The following is a 17,494-nucleotide window of genomic DNA, read 5'->3' as shown; positions in this document are numbered from 1 at the left end:
GTGCGTGCGTGCGTGCGTGCGTGCGTGCGCGCCATTAAGCCCATTCAGGGAACTGAGCAACACTCACACGGTGCCTGAGGTGTCTCTCACCTCTCCCCACACACACTCTCCCACGCTCGGCACCGTTGCATTTCCTTTAACACGTGCGCACACACACACCAAGGACAAGCTTCACCTCTGTCTCTCCAGCTCAACAGTCAAGATCTTGCGCTGATCTGAAATCAGTTTCTGGCTTCGACCTCTTGCTTCGTCTGGTCTCCTACTTCTTTCTCAGCCTCAGCAGGAAGGAAGTGACCCAACACTTGGGCACCCGTTCCCTGCTGTACACATTGTTGCCACATCAAGGCCCAGATATGTACAGTAGCCCAGCTGAGTTTTCCCAGCCTCCCTCTCTTCTGCACTCCCAGCCCCACACCTTTAGAACAAATGCTGAACAGAATAACCGTTTGTTTTGAGCGCCATGGCGTGAGTACGGCTGCCCATTGATATCAATGGAGGAATCTAATCGGGGGGCTTATTAGAAATAAGCCATAAAGGAGGATAAAACAATAGAGGCAGCAATGTCTTGGGCCTTGGATTGTTTTATTTTTGATCTTATTGTTATGAGTTTATGTTACTTAAGGTTAACCATTGTTTTTTAATAAGGACATTGATACAGTAATTACCTCAATCATGCTAATGTTGGCGAGGAATTCATACTACTGTGATTTTATGAGTTTATACACACAAGATGCTCTAAGGGTTTAATGAGTTCCCATAGAGCTGCTGTATGGTTTGAGATTCATTTTCATAGGAAAGAGAGTAACGTCATACTGACGCAACAATGCAAAAGTCAGTTCGAAATAGCAACTGAGGAACGTTTTGGACTTGCGTGCTGTAGTATTATTATATATGCACAACATTCCAGTGTGACACAGAAATAACCTTTCCCGCTGTCTGTGTGGCCCCTGTGTCTGTTACAGTGATTAAAAGGAGTTGGTCCACAAAATGACAGCCTTCCCACAGCATCTCTGGCTCTTTTTGTAGCTTTATTGTTAGCTGCGAATTGACTGTTAGTGAATTTGTGTGTGACGGAGATAACGAACTTGGATGTGCAACTAGTGTTTACATGTTTGTGTCTGTCTCCGTGTTTGAGTATCAATCAGACTATGAGAGAGAGGGAGAGGCCGGCCAGGTCTGGCCCAGCAGCCCACATCAGGGCTGTGGGAAATGCAGTTCTGCCTTCCTGTCCCTTCAAAGAAACTCTGCTCTCCAGCAAAATGGCAGGAAGCTTTCCCAGCCCTCTGATAGACGGGCACAAAACAACAGACGGCCAGCCTCGCCACATCACCGTCTAACTCTACCCCTGTAGATCTACATTAAACTGGCACCAGTAATCATTTGTGGAATGCTGCCTTTTCGCTGCCAGCATAGAAAAAAGCACACATCATCCAGCCAAGGGTATAAAGGGACACCAGTGTTTTGAGTTTCCAGTCCAAATCTGGCTACTAATGTGTTTAGAAGAAGAGAAAAGTGTTTTATGGGGACGTAAGTCAAGTTAAGCCACATCAGTTATATTGCATAGCACTTTTCATACACAGTGGTAATCCAATGTGGATAAAAACAAACTAGTTAATATTCTATGCTTAAAAACCTCAAAATCTCAGACTAGACTGAAGGGGGAGACATTAACCACATTATCCCTCTATGAGGATATCTCCAAACATGGGAGCCAAGTAATGTCACTCTAACTCACTCTGTTCCTCAGCCAACTAGCTTTCATCTGTGGTGTACGTCAAGTCAGTGCTGGCCAAGGATAACTAGCAGTAATCTATCTTAATGACAGAGTTCACAATGGGGCATTTTGGTATAGTGAGGTTCCCCCACAAGCGTTCTCACCAGACTGTCTGTCTCTACCCCTGTTTAACGACTCCTACAGAACCAAGAGCCGTGCTTCCTTTGCATGTTTGGGGAGAGACAGCGATGTATATGCAGACTGTGTGTGTGTGTGTGTGTGGCTGTGTGTGCATGATGCTTACTATGGCCTGTAGAGGCCAAGCTGTCTGCCCAGAGATGTTCTGCAGCAGATGTGGAGAGATTCTGTTTGAAGATCTTTAAAACGTCAACAGGTTTTCCCAGCGAGCTTAAAGCTACTTATTTCTGCCATTTAGATTGAGAGTTTCCCACTGGCATCTGGCTCTTATCTGTGCCAATGTTGTTGCAGTGAGAAAATTAAATCTAAGTACAGTTTTTGTCGATACATACTGCCGCAGCAAAGTAGGATCAGGGTAATATTTCCATCATCAGCACTGCTGAACAAGTGTTGCCCATTGACATATTGATTGCACAGTGTAATGTATCATTATACAGTGAGGGGCTGACACTTGGATCGATCGCTGATTCAACCTGTTCTGTGGTCCCCCATCTGTCTCTCTTTCTCACATAACCATCCATCCATCTTCTTTCATCAGCTCGAGTTTTTTTTCCACAAGTCTCACTGCTGTTCATCTCTCATTTTCGATCGCATCTGGCCCGCCAACTCCATGTGGAGGGCGGCTCCACTTTTGGCTTTGGTAGCAACAGCAGCAGAGTGGATGGGGACAGGACAGGGCAGAAGATTGTAGTAAAGTATTAATGAAATTAGCGCCGTAGTTGGTTTGGGAGTATCAGGCGCCAGGCACCAGGGCTGGGCCGGGGTTAATTAGCTGGCAGCAGGCCTTTAATTGGGTCAGGACCGTGTCAGGCCCCTGGCTCTGGCCCTACAGGGATTGGATTACACTATCCGGGGACAGACAGCAGGGGAAGGGAGAGTGGGTGTGTTAGGGGGAGCGCAATGGAGAGGGATGAAAGGATGGAGAGGGCGCTGGAGGGTACAGTTGATGTGGTTAAGGAGGGAAAGGAAGGACAGAGGAGTGTAGCCTAATCTGCCAGCAGGAGGTAAGGCTAGGAGGAGACGGGGAGGGCTGGTTGAGTGAATACCACTGTTAGACTGTGTTGGAGTGGGGTGCTGTGAAAGGGGGGCAGGGCAGGTGGTGAAGCTTGATATGCGTATCCATAGCAACGGCAGAGTGGTGTGACACCACATGGGATTAGCTCCTGTTTTTGGGGTGTGGTTTTAGCACAGTCCCTGTCAGTCCATGATTAGAAAGTTGTTCTGTGTCCATGTCAGTCCAATTTTGTTGTTTGTTTCTGCCTGAGGTGATGAGCATATTTTTTCTGTTCAACTATGAATTGACGTCGACTGATCGGTCAAATGTTTTGTAAAGTTGCACACGTTGGATGTGTATACATCTATTTCAATCCCTTTAGGTCCTCTGTAATTCATGTTACATGCATGGTTACTGCATCCAGTCTGCTCACATTGCTCATGCATTTTACTGCAACCACATGTAGCTTATAACGTAAGCCATAAGTGTTCTGTTGGAATGAGACAGACCACCAAAGCCTTCCTAAATCAAAATGATTCATTCTGTTGGCTTAGCTTTATAGGGGACAGCAGCAGTATTCAGAAATAGGGATTTTCTGTGTGCGGCACTAAATGTTTTGAACTCGGCCACCTCTGTCTGAGGCCACATTGATGGGCCTTGAAGAGCTTGAATACATGCTGGGGATGGATTGCTTTATTCATTCTTTGGTTTTTCTGCTTTCTTTGGATTGTTTAGTATTTTTTTGTATTGATACCGTCTCAGTGTGTTGAGACAATTATGTCATGTCCAACAGCTAATACACAGAAGGTCAAAACATTACAAAAAACATACATAATCCAGGCAAAAAACCCAAACTACCTTGTATCTGCACAAAAATTAACATTTTCATTGTGGAAAACATGGGTTTTTCAGGTTTTTTGTTTGTTACCTTGACCTAATTATCAAGAGATACTATATATGAGTGTACAGATATGCTCCGATAGGGGCTTTAACCCATCTTTACACCCTGGAGTCTGGAGGCTCACACATAATCTTCTGAACAGAAACCCACTGGCAAAAAGGACTAAACAATATTGCATTATGAGTGTTTGCTTGGTTTCTCAAGGGGTGGTTTGAATCTGGGTGGCTGGCAGTGTGGCCCTCGGGGCCGATTGGTGCCCTTGACTAATCGGCAGGCTTGTCTAGATTGGCACCTGCGGTGGATAGGCCCAGTCTGATCTAAACCACAACATCAACGCAGCCACCGCTGTAATAGCGGCTCACTGTAGCCGGAGCCACCACAGAGCCCCTTTACTCTGCATGTGACTGTCTGGACCTTTTTTTTTTTTCCTGCACATGTCTAATCCGCTATGTCTCACTCTTTCTTTTTGCTTCAATCAATTTTCTTGACGTCAACAACAATTATAAACCCTCAACATTGGAATTCATTGCTTTTGGTCTCCTAATACACGGTCAAGTTAAACCTACAGCAATATATAACCGCCTACCCTCCAGTAAAGCTTAAGTTGGGCCTGCTTCAAATTTAGTTCATGCTTTTCAGATTCTACACATTTTACTGTTTCTCTGGTTTCCTTTTGAAGACACAATTTTAGCTCAATTTATCTCAGTTGTGTTCACTGGAAGGACATACTGTAATAAGCAACAAAAACAGTAGTGAAAAGAAGAAGTTGCCTACAATAAACTGCCTGTCTTGAGAAAAATACACACAAATTGAATTAAAATGTAATTTCGACTCAGAATTTATTCCGTAATCGCTTTGCTATCATCTGAGTCTGTGCAAAACCATGACTAAATGGGTCTGACAGACTGACACCACGTCATAGTGACTAGAGAGTTTCCCCTGTTCATCTGTAGCAGTTTATTTTTAACACCTCTACAGGCCCTGACCTTTTTTGTCAACCCATACTAGAAGGTCATGGGGTCAGGGTTCAGACCGAGTTTGTGTTAGCATAGAAATTCTACTGGTGAAAAGTATAAAATGGTTCCTGCTGGATCAAGCTGAGATATTTTTTGAAAACTTTGACTGAGTGGAAATTGTTAGAAATTAAAACTATTTAAAAACCCAGGATTTTAATGAAGAAAAAGAAGCTTACAAACAAGTGTCCAACTTGAGTGAAGGACAGCAAAGACAGACTCCCCCATAGGGACTCTCTTGTAACCCGGGCCCGACCCTTTCACCTGACCCTGGACCTGGCCTTAGGTTCTCCCCACCAGAGGTCAGGACCTCTTGGTCAAACACCATGGCGTGCCTGTCACAGGGTCGATGGCAACCTCAGCCCTCCTCTCATTCTGCCATTGTGCCAGATGATGTTAATTTCCTATCAGCTGGACATGAAGGAAACCACAACAGCAGACTCATGATGAGGTTGTTCTCCTTTTGCTTCCCATGGGCAGTCAGTTCAAAGCCACATGATTTAAGAATTGCAAGTAACGTAAGCAGACCAACTGTCATCCTTTTGTGTGAAGGAAATTTTAAATCACATTATCTTCACCATTTCTATCTGTTGTGTCCTATCTTGCCTTTTGTTGAATCTCTCGCCCACTTTCTGCCCTCTTCAGTATTCCAGTCAATCAGTGAACATGCTTTATTTAAGCTAATCTCCAGATCTGGATCGATGTAGGAGGATTGATCAGAGAGCTTATGCACTTGGTGGAAAAGCTTTGATTTAAGCAAGTACAGTTTTCTCATGGACATGTATTGATTAAAGAGAACTTAATCACCTTTGAATTGAGCAGGCTTGTATGTCCTGCCAATAAGCCGATGCATTGCATTATATGGCACACTGAATATTTGAAGAGGACAAAGCTGTACAACAAGCTTTATCAGTTTCTTTAGATGACAGAAGGAAAACCACTCGTGTAGGCCAATGTTTTCATTTCTTTGTCTCTTCCTCTTTCAGATAAAGAAAGCCTCATCATGGAGAGTGGAAAGCTCCACACGCTGGACGTTCTGTTGAGTCGACTAAAGGCGCAGGGACACAGAGTCCTCATCTACTCCCAGATGACGCGCATGATAGACCTGCTGGAGGTACGAACATACACTAGGCAGTTTAAAGTTGTCCTTAATTTCCCTGAAGTCATCATTCAATTCTTATGATTTCACTTCTGACTTCTCTTCCAAGACTGAAATTGTAAAGATGAGTCTCTGAGATTTACAGATTCAAAGCACACTTTGTATATGATTTACATATTTTTTTGTTGTTCTAAGCAAGTTGTTCAACTGGCCCTCTTCCACTGGCAGGGTATTGAGCTCCGGTACCTCTAATCAGCTTGGCTGTCCCTCGTTAGTGCACTCATTAGACGGCTAATTAACAGGTCAGGTCTAATTAGCCGGGTCTCATCTGTGGAGCAGGCAGCCAGATGGGAAGACTGGAAGGACTGAGGAGAGAGGGGGAGATGGGAGTGTCCCGGCCTTTTGGTTTAGGGGATTAAAAAATAATGCAGGAAACTGGAAAAAAAACAGGTGAAGGACATATAATTTAAGAAGTAATTTTTTCCTGCATTCTGCACAGGATAAGTATAGATTCATTATCGTACAGTTTATAAACAACAACATTTGAATTTATGGTTGAGGAAACTACTCAAGACACTTTGTGTTTACGCTTCTTGGTCAGCAACAAGCATAATCTGACTGGAGGTCAGTTGTCTCAGGGTTCAAGGTGTAAAACGTGCGTCACTGCTCTCTGCATGGGAAAACAATAGTGCGAAGCTGTTCTGCCAGTGATCCCGTGTCGACAGGCTCAGTATGTGCTCCATTGTTGCCTCCATATTTGTTGTAAACATCACTATGGAGCCAAAAGCCTCTGGCATGATGTCATCGGGAATTCCTTCCCTGTTCACACACTGCAGTGCGGTTTCCACGGCCAAATCTTTTGATGGCAGATGGACCCAGCCCAGGTGGTTAAGGACCGTCTTCCTGCTTGTCTGGAAAACCGTGGGGATACCTTGTATTTAAAGGCCAAAGGAAAACAGCAACGGCGTGAATGCTGAGATGGCTGAGATTTTAACTGGTTCCACCTTTAGTCACTTCTAGTTATACCTTCCTGTCCTAATGAGGGAATAGTACACAGCCCTTTGTATGTAAGTGACCTTATACAGTAAATGGAGCTGTGGCAGCATCTCTTGCACTAATGGACTGAAGACGCCCACAAATGAAATCATCCACAGCCTTCACCCAACATTCGTTTTCTTAGTGGCCTGGTTTTGAAACTCTACAGATGGATTTGATTTCCTGAACATGAGAGAGGGAACGAGAGGCTGATCCTAATCTCTGACATTAGCATCATTGTTTTTGTCGCCGGTGGACGGCCTGTTCCTCTGGTGACATCAGGCTGCAGGGTGATGAATTGTCGGGATCCGGGTGGCCTGAAGAATAATGGCTCGCAGGCTTTCTCTGGCAGCACTGCCAAATCACTGCCCTTCTTCTTGAATTGTGTGTCTGTGGCTGCTTAGGCGGCACTTTAGTATAAGGTTTAGATTACAATGCTGCCGGGAATGTTCCCCCTGGCTCTTTGGTTCCACAGCCAAGACATCTTCAGTGGATTTTATCAGCAAATGCATTATATACAGTAGAATACTTTTGCTTGTCAGTTCCTGTTTTTCACTGTTCTCTTAAAACTCAAGTGAAGACAAAGATTCAATTAGATAAGTTTATAATAGATGTCATTTATGATACATTTTGACTTTTTCAGCCATAGCTGAGCTGGAAATGTGCAGTTGATGGTGAATAAAGAGCCAAACGTAAACGCTGTAATCTTCCTGTGTAGCACAGTGTTGTTTATTGTGGTTGTTCATTTTGAGGTTTTGACGGATGAGCGGTTGTTCCAAGCTTCTGTGATGGTTTTCATGTGTTGCTGCGTTTGATCCTCGACACAATGAACCCACCAGTCACTGCAACATCACGTCCCATGTAGTGATAAGATATTCCCTACTGTAGGGTTGCACTCCCATAACACTGTGCAACCTACAGGTTAAAACAAAGGGGATCCAAACGTTTCTTTGTTCTTTCAGCTTTATCTGGCTGTGATTCAACTAACATTGCTTGAGGCAACATATTAAACTTCACACGTCTCCTTCTGTAGCCAAAAGGCTCCTACTGCTCCTCATCAAGTGATGCACACTGAACATCTCGGGTCATTTAGGTCACTACTAAGACGTACTATTCAGTGTCATCAACTATACACATACTCAGAAGGCAGAGAGGAGCAGGTCAGGTTGAGGTAAATCACAGCTACAAGTTTTGTGTTCAAGTGTTCAAGGTACAAGGTTTACTTAATGTTTGTAAAAACCTAAAACCTCTATAACAGAAACCAGCACAAGTTCTTAATAATGGCCCAAATAATTCCCCATAAGGATATGATAAAAGCCCAGTTGAAGAAAATGATCACTTTGCCATGTAAAGTTGTCCTAAATCGTCACAGTGGTTTAAAACATGTGCAATTGGTCACAAAAAAATGAGCGAAATGCTGAATTATTGTAATCTGAGTCATGATTAATGTCAAGCAAAAAAAATATAATAGCTTTATTCCAGCTGTGTGCATGTTGCATCCTGGCTGGAACGTTGCACGCTTAAAAACGCAACAGGATAATATTGATTTTTTTTTTTTTTTACTTCTATAATCTTGATTAATAAGGACGTCTGAGCAACAGTATATGCAACATCCTGCTGTCAATACATCGAAACCTATTTCAGTGACATTAGCAGTGTTTTGGCGAACACTGGGCTAATAATCCCTAATGTAGAGTTCAGTCAGAGCAGATGGGGTTGTTGGGAACTGAGCCAAACACACACACACACACACACACACACACACACACACACACACACACACACACACACACACACACACACTTTAGGCCCAGAAGGCCCTGGGTGATGGGGGTCAATGAAAACATAGTGTCAAATCATTGATATCGTCGGTAGTGATTGTGCGAGGCGAGGTGTGGTTTGTGTCAGTAATGGTAACCGGTTTGTTGGTTCAGGGGCACCGACATGTTTGAGTGTGGAGGTTAAGGGTTCGGGGCAATGCCTAACGAGGGATCAGCATATCACCTCATCACTCCTGTTGCTCTGACCCCCCCATCAGACCCGACACTCACACACAGAGAACAGCTTAGCAGACATTGAGAGGATTGAATAACAGTTTTTGCATTTCTTCATGTCTCTCTGGGCAGGGGGTGAGGTTTCAACTCATACAAAATGTGGGATTTTGATGTTTTGGACACAAAGTTGCTGCCAGACACAGATTGTTAGACCAAAGATTAATATATCCTGACCTTTGGAACTTAACAAGAAGACCTGCAGGGCTTGTCTGCTTCTCATTCAAAGACTTAAGTAAAATTGCATATTTTAGGACTCAGTGTGTGGCGAGCTTTGTACAGCATCACAACATTTCATCAGTCCACCTACAGTAATGTGTTGTCCTGCCTTTTTAGGAGTACATGGTTTATCGTAAGCACACCTACATGCGACTTGATGGATCTTCTAAGATTTCCGAACGCAGAGACATGGTGGCTGACTTCCAGAGCCGGTGAGTAGATACTGATGTGTGTATGAATGTTAGTGTGGTTTTTGTTGTAGGGGGTAATAATGTGTTCTTTCTCTCTATTTATTTTATTTCTCTCTCTCTATTTATAGGACGGACATCTTTGTGTTTCTATTGAGTACAAGGGCTGGAGGGCTTGGCATTAACCTGACTGCTGCTGACACTGTGAGTCTGCAACACACTAAAGCAAAAACAGAGCATAACTCATAACTCTTTACGCCAACTTCAGGGTCTCATTGCATCATAGGATGTGGAAAACAATTTAGCAGAAACTCGCCTAAAGTTTCCTTTTAAAGGTTGGAATTAAAAAGTTATTAAAATGTTTTGTCATGTCTTCTAGGTTATCTTCTATGACAGCGACTGGAACCCCACAGTGGACCAACAGGCCATGGACAGAGCTCACAGACTAGGGCAGACCAAGCAGGTCACAGTCTATCGCCTCATATGTCAGGGCACCATCGAGGAGAGGATCCTGCAGCGAGCCAAGGAGAAGAGCGAGGTCTGAAACACAAACAAAAGAGTGAGAATCAACAGTGTGCGTCATGATGGGAATATTTATAATTAATGTTATCTGAATTGGTCTGTTGTAAAAAGATTCAAAGAGTGGTTATATCGGGAGGAAACTTTAAACCAGACACGCTCAAACCCAAAGAGGTGGTCAGCCTCCTATTGGATGATGATGAGCTGGAGAAGAAACGTGAGCATTTAAATCCAGGCACACATCAAGATCTTGTGACCCAATATTTGCAACCCTTTTGCTGATGATTTATTATTGCCTTTTTCTGTAGTGCGTCAGAGACAGGAGGAGAAGAGGCAGCAGGAAGAAAGCAGCAAGGTGAAGGAACGCAAGAGAAAGAGGGAGAAGTACGCGGAGAAGGTATATTAAAGCTAGATCAGCTGTAATCTCAGCAGTCAACCAACCAGACTGATCAATAGACTAGGTGTCAACCTACTCTGTCCCCTCACTCAGAAGAAGAATGAAGACCCTGAGCACAAGAGGAAGAAGGAGGTGAACCTGGTCATCTCCCACGCACCTTCGGCAGACAACTCCAACCTGTCTGCAGACGGAGAGGACTCCTTCATCAGCGTTGAGATGGACTCAGCCATGCCGAGCCCCTTCAGTGAGGTGAGACAGTCACATCTAGTAGTTAGGAAAGGTTTCCCTCAGCAAAATCTACCAAAGGAGGAGAAAATGTTTTATGCTCTCTATACTTTAGATAATGTCACCTCTCATTTGAGTGATTCCCTATTTTCGTCTCCACTTTGTTCCCGCCATCGCTCCATTCTTGCCATGTACTGTACGGCCCGGGTTCCCCTGCTCCCTGTGGTGCTGACCCCCAGCCTGTGTTTGTGCCTGTGTGTCCCCCTGTGCACGGTCAGATCTCCCTAAGCAGCGAGCTCCAGCCCGGCTCGTTGCCGCCGGATCCCGATGCGGACGAGAGCAGCAGCGACATGCTGGTCATCGTGGACGACCCCGTGTCCTCCGCGCCGCAGTCGCGGGCCACCAACTCCCCTGCCTCCGTGTCTGGATCAGTCTCTGACAACATGAATGGTGAGAGAACATGCTGGCATCATAATCAATTACTTCAAATCCCACATGACTGTATTTGATGGTTTCCTAAATGAAGACATATTTTTACTCCCTTTTACAAAAGGCAAACGGTGGCACTTACATGAAGTGTGTCCCTACACATTACCAGCACCGTGTTTCAGTTGGCATGTACTCTTTCTAACAAGCCATATTCCTGCTAAATTCTTCTGGGCAGCAACATTTTAGTGTGATCCAAATACGTTTTTATTGCATCTATGTATATTTTGAAAGCTTTGCAGTAACGTAATCCCTCCTAAGTGCAGGCTGTTTCATTGGAACCCATCTTGGCGTTTTACTACCATGCAAAGGCTCCAGTTAGATTACTGATTGCCCTTGGGAAACAGACCATGGGACAAGGGAGAAAGTTGGATCTTTCGGAGATGCAGATAATTTTATAATGAAAGCTTTCGAAGAGCATAAAGGATGGAGGTTAGAATGAGGGATTTGTGGAGCGTTTTCATGCGTGTCTGGGTGCTAGTGATAGGATAGTCTCATCTCCCCTCATCACAGGATCATATACCACAGCATTTAGATAGAATCGTGCCCATAAAATGCAGACCAGCAGAGAGAAATAGGGAAGTCACACAAGCCAGAAGGTACTAGAGGGATTAGGCACGTTGCCAGTGAGGCAGACACTGGCTTTAAATCTGCAAACAGTATGGAAAATACGAGCAAAACTCCACATTTTACTTAAGCCTGTACTTATTATAATGATTGCTAATGTTTAATGTGTAGTGATTCATCCGTATTACAGTGAAACTGCAGCAGCATCTTTAGTGAACTGGATTGAGTCCAAACCCGACACAACATCGCTCTCATGACATATTGTGGGTCTCTGCCTTCTGTCTTCAGGTGTTTCGGTCTCCGACACCGTCAGTCCTGGCAGAGGCAGGTCAGGCCGGAGTCGGGGGCGGCCCAAAGGTTCTGGAGGAGGTGTGAAACCGGGAGGGAAAGGGCGTGGGCGCAAATCGACGGCGGGCAGTGCAGCAGCTATGGCAGGAGCGATCGCTGGTGCAGCAGCTGCTTCAGCTGCAGCTTATGCTGCATATGGCTACAGTGTTTCTAAAGGTTAGTGGACCTTATTTACACGCTCAGGAAAAGGCTCTGGATCGGTTCTGCCTTCAAAATAATGTATGTGCGTCATCATCCTTTTCTGCTCGTGTTATTTGAATTCTGCTTGTCTTTTTTCCCACACCTAAGCAGGACTCTCTGCCTCCGGTGCCCTGCAGCCTTCCCTGGGCCGGTCCGGTACCACCCCCACCTTCAACCCTAGCAGGAGCTCCTCTCCCCAGACCAAAGGAGGCGCCTCCACACCGAGCCCTCAGAAGCAGCTGTCCCACGGCCACCACCACAGCAGCCACAGCGCAGTCCGGAAGGGCAAGGGCCCTGGTGGTCCTGGGGCTCGATGATGCCGTCTGTACAACCGCAGCGACATGCTGGACAAACATGAATATGCACACACAGCTGTGTCATTATTAAACACACTGACGAAGCAACTGACGTGCTATCACTGTGATCACCACAGACAACTGTCGCCTAAACTAATAAACAGTGGGAGCAGTGTTCACCAGGAGGAGTGCTCACTGGCTGCAGGTAAAGCAAACTCGCAGACCCTCCTCCCACATGCAGACATGAAATCGCCTCCACATTCTTGTGTCGGTTTGATTTTAACGTGTTCAGGCTCAGTGGAATAAAAATCTGCCTTGAGTATTTTCGTTTGCATTGTGACAAGTGTCCAAGTGCTTTTTTGAAAAGAGTCTACTTTTGTATTTGTGACAGGAAGCTCTGTCGAGCTGCTACATGAAGCAGTGCGTGTAGTTTAAAGGGCTTTGTGTTTGCCATGGCAGCGAGTCAAAGCAGGTTCTGTCAAATGCACTGAGCCACGTCTTCCATGTGTTATCCACGCTCATACATGTACACTAGGTTATTTAATTGTTTCATAGACGAGTACATTGCAAACTAGCATTTGACGGCGCTTAATGTGAATCCATGACCCACAGAGTCCTGAACAACAGGTGGACAGCTTTTCTACTAAAGCTCTTATTTTTGTAATAAAGCGACCCACAACAACATGGCAGGTCTTAATGTTTTTGGCTATAAAATCTATTCCAGTACAGATAAAAATGAAAATCAATAATATATTTTTGCCCGTGTCAAAATAATAATGCAGAATGAGGGGTACTGGTTAATGTGACGATGCTGCTAACAGTAAATTTATAAATTCATTCATATTGGTTGTTTAATATTTAAGTTATTGGAGTTAAACATTGAAAATTCATGACAACTGCTTATAGGGTATTTGCCTGTAAAACGTGTACGTTTATTATATTATTTACAATACGCATATTGTATTGAAGCCAATTTTATTTTTCAGAAAAAAATGACTTTGGTGAAGGAAGGTCTGTGGTTCTCTTTGGTGTTTTAGATAAAAGTTTGCATCTGTGTCCTCAGTTGAGCACTACATCTGTTCTAGGTTTGTTTTGTGTTGATAGTGTGATGCAACGAGGATGTTCTATATTGATGTACATAATAATGAGATCAACCTTTCCTCTGACTTTTCCCTCATTCTCCCGTCTATTTTTATAGTTCATGTGTACATATAAAGAAATGCATCTGTCATTTTACTAAACAGGAGCAAACCGAAAATAAAATGCTAAACAAGTCTTCATGTTTATTCACCATAATTATATGAAAGAATAACATAATTGTATTTAATATGTAATAATTTGTATTTGAAGGGGAGTTAGGATGGTTCATGGGGTTGGTACCTGCTGTTGTTCCTAAGTCTGGGATAAGTGCTTCATACATTGATCTTAGCTGAGTGCTTATGATCGACACCAGCGCTGTGGGGCTCCTATGTCCTGTCACAGCAGTAACCAACCCATTGTTGTTCTTGGGTGTGTTCTTGGCTGCTGTCCTGTTTCCTTTGTCACTTGACACATAATACACCTGTAATTATGGATTTGAGAGGTGTTTTTGCACTAAACCGGGAAAGTGAGACACAACAGTCACTGAAGGTTGAAGATCATGCCTCCCACAGAGTCTGGAAACAACAGTGGGGGGTTAAATAACTTTAATTAACTATATTTATTGTCAGATTGTAATTTTTTGTAATTATATTTGTGTTTCTCTTTACAAAAATACATTTTAAAATGTCAACTGTAGTTTTTTTCTTTTGCAGAAACATGGTCAAGGAACTGGGATAACACTTATATTTTCCATATTAGTTGATCCAAATGAAAGTTTACCGATCTCAAATGTAAAAGACACAAAGTTCACTGAGACACGCTTTTATGTCTGAGACCTGACACATCAATAGTGTGAAGTTCAGCAATTTTTAAATGTGTCACAACTCTTACCTACTTACCCAACTTGAAGTATAAATAAATAAAAGCTAGTGCCGTAGGCGGGACATGTTCACATGGCGTCACACGAGGTCATAAAGATTTCATCCTGATCATCCTGGTGTTTTCTAACATGACCACGGAGCACAATGTAAACAGGACTTCCAGGTCTGGTCGGGTCCCGGACGGCAATTACATAAGCATGTGCACCTAGACAGACTTGTTGAATCGCATCCAAGGCACAAGCTCCTCTGGACTATGTTTGTGTACATATATACACGAGAGGCCTGTTAAAAAAAACAGCAGCTGAACTGGGCTTTCAAGAAAATGCTGCTGTAAAGCTGTCACATCTGGAACATGGAGTGACATGAAAAGACCTGTTCCAGGCTTTACTCTGGGAAACATGAATAACTGTCACGTTTGTCAGATGTGCCACGTGTCCACAGCTTGAACAGATCGTCTGTACTAATCCATGGCTCACCATAGGTTATAATTGAGTGATGAGTCTACCTTTTGTTTGAATTTTAAACAGCTTAAGCTACAAAATTACAATATATTTCCATAAAAAAAAGATGGTATTCAGTATATACTTTTCTGACTAGTACACTTTCTAGACTCTGCACCTGCCTTTGTGACCTTTCTACAAATCACATACACTCACAAAAGCAAAACTAGACATGTTAAGAGTTCTTGAATTTTATTGATGTTGGTCTTTACACTGGATGGAAAGTGATTGAAGATTACATCACAGCAGCCATTTGGGAAATAAGTTTAATTTCCGCAACAAGTGGTCTGAATGGGCTGGACGGAATCTGAACCATGGAAATAAAAACAGCTAATGCACCTTTGTGAAAATAAAATTGCACAGATTTTTACAGTGAACAATGAGGTGTTTAACATCTGTAGCACTCAAAAGGATTCAGTTGCACTGAATGTTATGATTCTAGCGTAGACGCGAAACAGGTTAAAATTTGAGAAGTGTTTTAAATGTAGTGCATTCATCCATCACAAGCCGGTGAGACAAAGGGTACGAGCTACTGGGCTGCTAACAGATAGGACATCACCGTGTCCATTGCTGCCGCCTCTATCGCGAACAGGTGATGGTCTTCCACGTGTGGGCAGCTGTGCCTCATGAACTCTGCCAGGCGGAGCAGGTACTCCAAGTTGTGGCCCGTCTTCCCGCTGCACACCGCGATCTGAGCGCCGATGGCCTCCGGGCTGGCCGGCCCCAGGTAGAGGGCGTTGTCAGCGGTGGCGATGTACACGAGCGCCTGAACCGGAGACTGGCCTGCCCCCTCTGGGAAGAAATCCACCATCTTGGTGACGTAGCCGCCGCAGACCGTCTCGCGCACGTTTAGGTACTTGAGGGACTCCTCGACTTGAGAGCCGGTCACCTCAAACGCCACACCCCATGTGCTCTCCTGCGAGGGGAGGAAGACAAACGTAAACACGTGACGTGCTGGGACGTTACGCCAGTCTGGAAACTCCAGCAACAAACGTGAAGCACAGCTGCCCACTTACGTCATCATCCTCGATCAGCGTCACCACTCTTCCGGGCTGCAGGCAGAGAGAAAAATGGGTCACGACAGGAATGAGGCCTGACGCAGGCCGAGCACAGCAGCTCGTCTGCTCCACATGGCAAACTAGCATCATGTAGCACATTATCAGTTATTAAACTATTAAACAATAACCGTCTCACCAACTCATCATTCCCACGATGGAAGTTGTCTCCGTGCCAGAAACGTCTCTTGTAACCTTGAATGTAACCGACCTTGCTCCTCTTGTACTTGAAGTCAGGCTTCCACACCAGTGACCCGTACCCGAAGATCCACAGACTGGTCTTCGCGGTGATTATGTCTTGAGGTTTCATGGTGATCGGTATTGTTGACGTACGTTCAGATGAATCGATGGATCGATCGCTTTATCAGCTGATGTTAGCTGGGGCGCCTAGCTAGCTAGCGTTAGCTTCCTTCGGTCCAGAAGCAGTGGTACCGGTTGGCTCGCAGGTATACCGCGGGCGGTACTGGAGCCCAACTGCTTGGCAGTTGCGAAGATGGAATCTCGCAGTTGATTTTGCCTTGCACGATGCATTGCCATTGCATTAGAGGTGCCGCATTATGCCTTAAAAATCCATGGCAGCCGCTTTGGCCTTCGGGTCAATAGAGGAAAAAAAACTAGCAGCGCCTTAGCCAGCCGCTTCGCTGGCGATGGAATTTAAAAGGCGACGAATAAAAAGATCGAGGTTTGATGTTAGTGATGGTAGCTGGGCGTTTCGAAAACCTGGCTGTAGCCGCTATCTTCGCCAGGACGCAATGATGGATTCCAGCATTTCCTCGATAACATGGCGGAGCGCCGCTCACGGCTTTATACACCCGTGGGTAGGTGGGCGTGTCTCGAGCAATGTTATGGACCAATCGTGTTAAGGCAAGCGTGCGTTTGTTTACCTTTTAACCAATCATTTTTCTGTGCGTTGAAAAAGGCGGGACTTTAAAAGCCACTTCTCAGCTTGTTGGCTCAGATTGGCCTTAACGCGCACACCCACGTTTCAACGTGATTGGCCGTCGAACTGTCTTTCAATGAATGATTGGCCGCCCGTGTTGCCAATCACTTAACCGATTTCCATATGGTACAAGCTTGGCGTGGCTGATGCAATTTCCAACAGCATTTCAGGGCCTCGGTGGCAACCAGTCAACATACCAAGAAGTTGCATCAGGTTTGACCCCGGCGCAAATCAGGAGTGACCTGATCAGCGTTTTTCAACACGTACCACAAAAAAGACAGAAAATAATCTATGAATTGAAACAAATACAAGTCTTGTCTTGAAAAATGATGGATAGACACAGTGATAGCGCAGGTTCATTTGTGCTGATACATAGATTCTCTATAAATAGCTGGCATTATCTTTGATAAGAGGCCAGACAACTGTATAAGCTCTTCATAAATCTAAAGCACTGCACAATCCAGGCTTTGAGTCACGCGCAATCTTCCATCCTGTGCTGGAGCCTTTCACGTCCATGCACTCCTTGAGCGTCACTACGGGTAGCTCTCGTTTGAATTTAAGTAAAAGCTTAACATTTATTTCACATGTGTCTTCATTTCGACATCACA

The 17,494-nt window shown here is 44.5% G+C and overlaps 2 protein-coding genes across 5 annotated transcripts in view; one reads left to right on the top strand and one right to left on the bottom strand.

Annotated features, from left to right (window-relative positions):
- The window catches only part of ino80 (INO80 complex ATPase subunit), a 28,415-nt gene extending 13,180 nt beyond the window's left edge, over nt 1-15,235 (top strand). For 3 of the 4 annotated variants that reach the window (XM_029141031.3, XM_055506308.1, XM_055506309.1), the window contains exons 28-37: nt 5,807-5,934; nt 9,342-9,436; nt 9,544-9,616; nt 9,792-9,950; nt 10,046-10,148; nt 10,240-10,328; nt 10,422-10,577; nt 10,832-11,003; nt 11,895-12,110; nt 12,243-15,235. In XM_029141031.3, the coding sequence (XP_028996864.1) occupies nt 5,807-5,934; nt 9,342-9,436; nt 9,544-9,616; nt 9,792-9,950; nt 10,046-10,148; nt 10,240-10,328; nt 10,422-10,577; nt 10,832-11,003; nt 11,895-12,110; nt 12,243-12,451 (1,400 nt within the window). In that variant the 3' untranslated portion in view covers nt 12,452-15,235. The remainder of the gene's footprint in view (nt 1-5,806; nt 5,935-9,341; nt 9,437-9,543; nt 9,617-9,791; nt 9,951-10,045; nt 10,149-10,239; nt 10,329-10,421; nt 10,578-10,831; nt 11,004-11,894; nt 12,111-12,242) is intronic. The other variant, XM_055506310.1, reaches the window with a different exon arrangement.
- chac1 (ChaC, cation transport regulator homolog 1 (E. coli)) lies at nt 15,067-16,739 on the bottom strand. The gene is made up of 3 exons (XM_029141036.3): nt 16,086-16,739; nt 15,908-15,943; nt 15,067-15,807 (listed from the first exon to the last, which is right to left on the bottom strand). Exons 1-3 carry the CDS (start codon nt 16,254-16,256, stop codon nt 15,421-15,423), a joined length of 594 nt encoding a protein of 197 aa, XP_028996869.1. The 5' UTR covers nt 16,257-16,739; the 3' UTR covers nt 15,067-15,420.
- Between the last annotated feature and the right edge of the window lie 755 nt (nt 16,740-17,494).

Source organism: Betta splendens, chromosome 24 (genome assembly GCF_900634795.4).
Source record: "Betta splendens chromosome 24, fBetSpl5.4, whole genome shotgun sequence".
Classification (NCBI taxonomy): domain Eukaryota; kingdom Metazoa; phylum Chordata; class Actinopteri; order Anabantiformes; family Osphronemidae; genus Betta; species Betta splendens.
Note: the sequence above shows the minus strand (reverse complement) of the source record. Positions and strands in the feature narration are given on the sequence as shown.